At 33.7% G+C, this 8,660-nt stretch overlaps 1 protein-coding gene across 1 annotated transcript; it reads left to right on the forward strand.

The window, feature by feature from the left end:
- The first annotated feature begins 3,815 nt into the window (after positions 1–3,815).
- On the forward strand, positions 3,816–8,337 carry LOC127715556 (uncharacterized). The gene is made up of 2 exons (XM_052221645.1): positions 3,816–3,901; positions 5,328–8,337. Exon 2 carries the CDS (start codon positions 5,335–5,337, stop codon positions 7,213–7,215), a length of 1,881 nt encoding a protein of 626 aa, XP_052077605.1. The 5' UTR covers positions 3,816–3,901; positions 5,328–5,334; the 3' UTR covers positions 7,216–8,337.
- The last annotated feature ends 323 nt before the right edge of the window (positions 8,338–8,660 follow it).

Genomic DNA, 8,660 nt, shown 5'->3' on the forward strand with positions numbered 1-8,660 from the left:
TATTTCGCCATATTTTATTATATACATATCTCCAATTCTATGAACATAATCTCGTTGGTATTGAGCGCTATTTATATCAGAAGCCCACCACTCTGGTTGTTGAGTATTCGTCACCCTTTTATTTTTTTAGAAGCATGCTTGTCTAGGGTGTTTAGAAATAGATTATACCATAAATTAGCTGCTTCATCAACATCTCCAATCGACTCATTGAGATGAACAGGAGTATTTGTTAAATTTTCAATAAATTTATTTTAATCAAATTGTTTGAACGATCTTTATGGATGAATGCTCCATTTTTGATATTTTTGGGTCGAGTTTTCTTGTAACACAGGATAGTGATCACTGACAGCATAACTAGGCACATTTAATCATATAATATAGTTTATATCGGTAGTATAGATAAAATATATCCTAGAAAAATTGACCCTTTTGAAAAAATGAAAGCTGGCTCTTCTAAAAACATAAAAATTTGTCTTCTAAAAACATTGACTCTTCTAAAACATGAAAATTGGCTCTGTAAAAAACATTTAATCATTGATGGTTGAAATGCGCATCTGATGCAGTGAAATTGGTACCGTTAATGTTATTGTAATCTATCGAATTTACCTACAAGATTTGTTTATTTTTGTGTTCCTTCAGTTCTTATAAAAACTACCCCTATACAATTCGTGGTAAAAAAAATTATCTGCACAATATAATTTAGAAATTGTCCGTGGTCTATTAGCTAGAGTATATATTCAGTGTATTGTAAGACTTTCTACCATTTAACTAAAGAAATTTGACAGATGATTGTAATATTTTGACATTTTTCAGGTGTTTTGCTAAGTTGATAAAATTTTGGCACATAGTTCGGAATAAGATGAATTTATTGTACCTGTTTGCATTAAAAACTATACGTAAACAATAAGAAGGCACATCATCAAACCTTTCGTCATATTTTCTATTTGACTAAACATAGCCAAGTCACCACGAAAGAGGCCTATTATGGTCAATTTACCCTAAATTTATTTTACACCAGGTGACACAGGGCAGTAAAGCGAAAACAAAAATAAACCTACTAGTGGTCATTTAAGCGCAGACATTACAGCTCAGTTCAGCGCCAGATTAATCCGTTCACTTGCCTTTGAAAAAATATATATTAAAGCATATAGAACAGATTCAGATTCAATATTTTATTAAAGTCTCACCACTTGAATAACATTAAACATTCGAATACATATATAAAACATACCGTATATGAAAACTTACAGTAAAATATCATTAGTTTAAATACTAAAACATATACAAGCTTCATTTTATTAAGAATTCTGAGAGGCTATATATGATTTTTTTTCAGAGACAAGTGCCTCTGGTTCACATACTACATACTACATACTTATATTACTTTTTTGTAATAATATTTTACTCACCACAGATTATGTTTTTTTTTATAAGTGCACATACAGATTCAGATTCAGATTCAATATTATATTATTTAAGTCCCACCACTTGTAAATACATATAATACAATCAGCATGATATATACCTTGTATAAAACAGTAATTTTATAAGTTAAAATACAAGCTTCATTCTATAAGAATTATGAGAGACTATATATGAATTTTTTTTTCAGAGACATGTGCCTGTGGTTCATCTATATTAGTGATAGCCCATCTTAGCGAACATTTACCCTTCTATACTTATTTGCTGAGTTTATTTAATTAATTTTGATATGAAATGAGAAGATAAGGTATGATTGACCAATGGGACAAATATCCAGCAAAGTTGAAATGTTTTGGATTTAAGCAACTAACGGTCACCGTACGGCCTCCAATATGGACCAAAAACCCATACCGTAAAGTCAGCTATATACTTGTAAATTTATTTGCATTTACATTTTTGTTAAACATGGAAAGTAATGTTTTTGAAGAACGAATGGAAGAAATGTGCACTATATAACAGATAGCGTTATGATATCAACAAAGCATTGAAAGGTCAGAAGGAAGATTTTTTACTAAGTAATCTTTTCCTTAGTATTGTTGTTATTATTCCAAACCAGAATGGACATGTATGCACCTGTCTTATGTCAGGAGCCTATTGTTCAGTGGTTGCGTTTATTGTGTGGTTCATTACTGTTTCTCGTTTCTCGTTTTTATGCCCCACCTACGATAGTAGAGGGGCATAATGTTTTTCGGTCTGTGTGTCCGTTCGTCCGTTCGTCCGTCCGTCCGTCCGTTCGTTCGTCCGTCTGTCCCGCTTCAGGTTAAAGTTTTTGTCAAGGTAGTTTTTGATGAAGTTGGAGTCCAATCAACTTGAAACTTAGTTCACATGTTCCCTATGATATGATCTTTCTAATTTAAATGTCAAATTATAGTTTTGACCCCAATTTCACGGTCCACTGAACATAGAAAATGATAGTGCGAGTGGGCAGGTTAAAGTTTTTGGTCAAGGTAGTTTTTGATGAAGTTGAAATCCAATCAACTTGAAACTTAGTACACATGTTCCCTATGATATGATTTTTCTAATTTTAATGCCAAATTAGAGTTTTGATCCCAATTTCACGGTCCACTGAACATAGAAAATGATAGTGCGAGTGGGGCATCTGTGTACTATGGACACATTCTTGTTTTATATAGATTTGAGCGTTGGTTTTCCTGTTTGAATTATTTTACACTAGTCATTTTGGGGCCCTTTATAGCTTGCTGTTCGATGTGAGCCAATGCTCCTTGTTGAAGGCTGTACTTTGACCTATAATTGTTTACTTTTTACACATTGTGACTTGGATGGAGAGTTTCTCATTGGCACTCATACCTATAACATATAGCTATTGAGTCCACAAACCAAACTCAAATGTGAGATGAATTGCTTTTATTCGGTATTTACTTTAATTACCATATATATAAGTTTTAATGGATCTGTCAGTTTTACATAGTACTGTCTTGATATTAAAATGTCGCGGGGTTAACATGTATGCGGGCGCCCAACCCTCCCCTCACATGGGACAGTGATGTAACAGCACAAAATAAGAACAAACTTTAAAAACCAGTTTCAACGGGCTTGACTCATCTGTTCAATACACAGCACAAAACCAAATAACAAAACACAAAAGACAGAGAGTACTGTCTCACAGTCAGTGAAAGATAATTCAAACCAATAATAAATAATAAAAGCCTTCATATAGCTCAAATCCGAAATTTTGACAGATTTTGGCAATTTTGAATATTTAAAAGAAATTAATAAGTAGGACAGCCTTAAGCAAAAACCAAGATTATGTAGGAGGTAAAGTTATATATTGTCTTTCGGATACAAATTTCATTCTAGCGTTCTTCGATGGAAAAATTTACCAAAAGCATGTAAAATTTGCAATTATTTCAACATGTAGCGCTAAATTGTATTTTGATTTTATAGAAATATGTAAAATTGTCGAGAAAGATAATGAAAGTATATGATACTAACTCTTTAAAATTCAAACGCAATTAGATTTCGACCTTGTGAGTGAAACAAATACAAAGACAATCCGCCCTACCTCCTTGTATTTAGTGGAGCTATATGGTGACTTCTCAGAGGTAGATATGGACAGGTGAGTGATCCCTCGACAGATCGATTATATTTTCTATCCTTATCCATGTAATGATACAAGATACACTTAACTTGTTTAATCTACATTTGTAGGTTGACAATGTTACAAATATGTAAACAAACTACTCGTCGGATGTTATCTTCTAAATGTATTTGAATACGCAGGTATATCCTGCTTGATAGTCTGGTTTATTTTATAGCTATTTTGAATTATTATATATACATGTGCTTTCTGCTTATTTATTTTCAAAGACAGTACAACTTACATTGGAAAGGTGCAATCGGGACCTGGCGACTGACTTGGGTGGATCTGAGTGGATGTATTTATTCGTCATCATTCAAGGTAAATTCGTTTGTGGCCTAAATTCGTCAGTCCTCCAAGTGGTAAAGTTGAAGTCATCCCTTCATGTTTTGGTTGACCGTTATTGAATGTCTGTGTCATAGATGATGGATGACTATTGTGGTAGTCACAATTAATCCCGTCCTTTTTTCTCGATTGGGACATCACCGAATTGGATTTTCGTCGATTTAGTACTTGCTATAAGCAACACGACGGGTGCCACATTTGTAACAGGATCTTCTTACCCTTCCGGAGCACCAGTTGTTACCCCCCTTTTTTGTGTTGTTCAGTCTTTAGCTATATGTGTAATGTTTTGTAAACATATTTGTCATTTCTTCGTTTTGGTTTTATTTGCCATGGTTTTGTCGGTTTTTCGTCGACTTATATAATTATGATGTTTAATTATGCATTGAATGTCTTCGGTCCCCTTTTTAAAATAAATTTTTAACGAAGAGAATATAATTTAATGTTATTTTTTCATGTTATTTTTTTTGTATAAAAAAGGATTCCATAGCGTCCTATATATTTGTTGTGCCTGCACTGCGAATGACGTTCGGATGGGCCCGGTTACATTTCCCAAAACGTTCATGTTAATTGATGGCGTCATGTGTTAACAGTTACTGGTCAATCAAATCGGTATAAATCATTTAATCTACATGTTCATTTGTACTTACATGAGCAACACGACGGGTTCCACATGTGGAGCAGGATCTGCTGACCCTTCCGGATATCCTGAGGTCACCCCCAGTTTCTTGGTGGGTTCGTGTTGCGCAGTCTTTGGTTTTCTATGTTGTTTTGTGTACTGTTGTTTGTCTGTTTGTCTTTTTCTTTGTTAGCCATGGCGTTGTCGGTTTGTTTTCGACTTGTGAGTTTGAATGTCCCTTTGGTATCCATCGTCTCTCTATTTGTATGTGCTTTCTATACAAATGTTTTATATATTTTGAAAGAATTCATTCACTAATATTTCAGAAAATAAAAGAGACAAATGCATTACTTTTTCAATTTTCAGTTATTACAATAGTTCGAGCCAAAATTGTATGCAACATTTTACTAAAATCAGTGACATAGCCCATATACAGTAACCTTAAACAACAGCTATACAGAAATAAGATACAAAAATTATAGTTATAGTGCTTAACAAGATTGTGTGTTGTAGACGAACTTGGCCTTAAAACGATCGTATTGAACTTTGTGTGTCCAAAATTAAGCAGATCGGACGTATTTTGACTTTATTCACTGGTTGCTTTTGTTTGGGTACTGACATGGATTTTTTAAAATAAATTAAATGTGTGTTCCAATTAACGAAATAAGACAACTTTGAGAACCGAAAATAGAAACAGATTTGGTATATCGAATTTGAAATTTAAGCAACTAGGTGGAAAAAAGGTCTGCATATTTTTGGTATTATAGGATTATTTTCTATTTTCAGAGTTGAAATGATAAAGGCTATGAGAATTTTTTTCATCCGATGGATATTTGTCGGTATTTGTGTTTTTGCTGTTAGCTTGGTATTCCTTGGACTACATACTACGTCACTACAGGCCACCGTAGAACACAAAACAAACGTAAACACAGATTATAATATTTTTGACAGCCAATATACCCCTGTGAAGTTGAAGTTACGTCAATACAAACAGTTACCAACAGATACAGGAATTTCCAACATAAAAGAAGTAAAAGAAGACCTTATAAAGCTGGCAAAAGAAATACAGAAAGCTAAAATCCATATTAGAGGAACAAAGGCTAGAGAATCCTTAACGAATGCCATTGCTGTTGTTAAAGATTTATTTAGACTGACCAATACAAGTATTGATACTTTAAATCGGAATAAAAAATCGTCGAAGCATATTTGCGAGGAAATTTATAAAGGGACAACATACGGGTATCCATTCTTTTACAAGGGATTTGAAATAAAAAACTGTTCATATGCAATTTCTATAGACAAGCTAGTAACTGTTGTATTTATTCATAAACAAGAAAAATTCTGCAAGTTAGAACAAATTTTGAAAAGCATGTTGAATTACAATCCTCGTTTAAAAGTTGTAGTTGGAAAAGAAAAGAATTCAAGAATATCTCTTTCAAAAATGTTGGGTGATGTAACTATCATAGATTATTCTAAGGCGGATTCAGATGGTAAAATTTGGAATTTATTGATAAAACAAGTAAAAACCGAATATACTCTTATTGCTAGAAACATTTCCACATTCAACATTGATGTACGTCTTGAACGACTTGTTCGAGAAATAGAAGCCTTAGACGTAGTCACAGCTGGTGGGGCATTTCGTGACCAAGATGGCCTCTGGAAACTTGGATGTTATCAGACGGCTTATAAAAACTTCTCTTTGATCTATGACGAAGGCTATGACGAATCTCTTCATGAATGTATTTTTTGTGATTACGTAAGTGGTTCATTTCTTTCGAGAATAAAAACTTTTCAAAGCTTTCCTTTTGACACGAATTTGAATGGGATGTCGGTCTTTCAGGATTTCTTCTTACGTCTTTCGCAGAGTAAACTCGAGTCTGTTATTTGCCCTGATTCAATGTTTTATATGCGAAAACAAAAGCAGTCTGAAAATTCTAATGACTGGGCACAGCTTGGCAAAAAATGGAAATTATATCGAATGAAAATTTCTGACGAAGTTGATATACAGTTTCCATGCAAAAAGGAAAGCTACAAATGTTTTAATGGTCTAGGATATATTTTATCGCCATGTTGTCTCCAAGAATTGACTGACATGATCAATTTCATAATGAAAACTTGTGAGGAATCTAACATTGTATGCGAACTCCAAGAAGGAACATTGTTAGGTGCTGTCAAATTCCACAAAGTTTTGCCTTGGGAAAGAGACGCAGATTTAACGTTTCTTACGGCAAATTTTACGGCGTTAACAAAACTTAAATCTTATATTATGAAAAAATATTCTTTTACATATGATGCAGGAAGTTTGTGGTGTTGTGCTGACAACAGGACAGCCGGAGGAAAAATAAAAGTTCACAGCAAAAACTGGCACATCGAAATGTATGGACAGCATATAATGGATTCAGAAATGTTACTAACGGATGGTTTAAAACCAACCAAAATTTTATTAAATGGCCAATGGGTAGGAGTCCCTAGAAACCCTGGTTGGCACGCTAGAAATAGATATGGACATGAAATTTATGCACATGCTCAACACTGGATGGCTTTGGGACACGGTACTGGTTGGATTAATTACAAAACAAACCAATTTACTCCTTGTCGGACACCAGGGAGACATGACTGCTTAGATAGTTTTAACGGGGATGGTAATCTTCCATTTTCGCTTCCAATTCCATAAAATCATATTGTATATTAATTTTTTAAGCATTGTATTTACCAGGTTTCCGATTACTTACCATCATCATTTAAATATAAATCTAAAACAGAGAGAACAAAACATATGAATTTTAAAGTACTCGTTGGAAATTTGGATCACAACTCACTCAAACTAACTTGAGAAGCGTCTATAACAGTACTGAAACGTCATCATTAAGGAGAAAAGCGGAAGATACCTAAGGGATATTCAATCTCATAAGTCGATGACAAACTGACATTGACCTAGCAACAAAAAAACGACCAAACGACAAGGAGAGAAATTTAGTAACAGGGTTTGTGGAGCACTTGGATGACCCAGCAATATAACGTTGTTTGTATATGGACACTTGTGTAATTTAGGTATCCAATAAAGTAAAGGAAGACCTATGATCATTTAGGATTTCTTCTTTGGTAAATGTCGTCGTGGTAATTTTTGTGTTTCCAAGTGAATTGTCAATACCTTATTCCTTTACCGTGTAGTTAATGTAATGTGATTCACACGCTTAAGCGATTTTTTTTGGGGCTATTTCTGCGGGGACAACAACATGATAGGCATGTAAGTAGGACATTTGGGTCTTTAAAAATCGATGTAGTATGTGTATTCATAGAGTCAGACCCATTCAGTTTTTTAAATTCCTATTTGTATCAACGACCTTGCTGCCTTAACTCATTTGGAAAGAGTGTCTACGTTTTTTTTTTGCGTCTATCCCGTTGCCTTGCATAATTCTCGACTGAATCCATCATTACCGGTATTTTCAAGATGTATTTCCAATGGATCTATTTAGGTTCACGATATTTGGGACCTTTGGATAACACATTTCGCAGAGCAGTGGTATTGACAATGTTCAGATAACAAGTAATGCCGTTACCAACTGATTATATGCCTAAACATGTATGCATAACTATCCGGTCATTTCAAAGGAGACTAAATCTGTTTTACAAATTGTTCTATTTTAAATTAATCAACTAGAATGTAACCAGCGCAAGCGCGGGAATAATTGTTGACCACTTTTAATAGATATTTATGAATTCAAACGAGACATCATTTATCATTTCCTAATTTTATATAAATGAATTTACCAGTGTATAAAATATTCTAATGATACCTACAACCATGGTTGGTGTTATACAGTTTATCAAAGACCATTGATAGAAAAAAACTCATCAAAGATACCAGAAATATTTATAGAACTGGGTCTATGCAAAGGGAGACAACACTAACAACATAAGTTATCGAAAAGTGGGTCTCGATGAATATCAGCTTTTCAAAAGTCATTTCGACCACATATTTACCGAAACAAAATACTAAACTAAACAACGGAAAACATAGCTGGATACATATTTACAAACAAGTACCTAGTATGACAATTTGTGACGTAAAGGATTCTTGAAAATTCTATGGTTGGGAGACTTTTATTTTGATATATA

The sequence above is a fragment of the Mytilus californianus genome, unplaced genomic scaffold (assembly GCF_021869535.1).
Source record: "Mytilus californianus isolate M0D057914Y unplaced genomic scaffold, xbMytCali1.0.p SCAF_9, whole genome shotgun sequence".
NCBI lineage: Eukaryota > Metazoa > Mollusca > Bivalvia > Mytilida > Mytilidae > Mytilus > Mytilus californianus.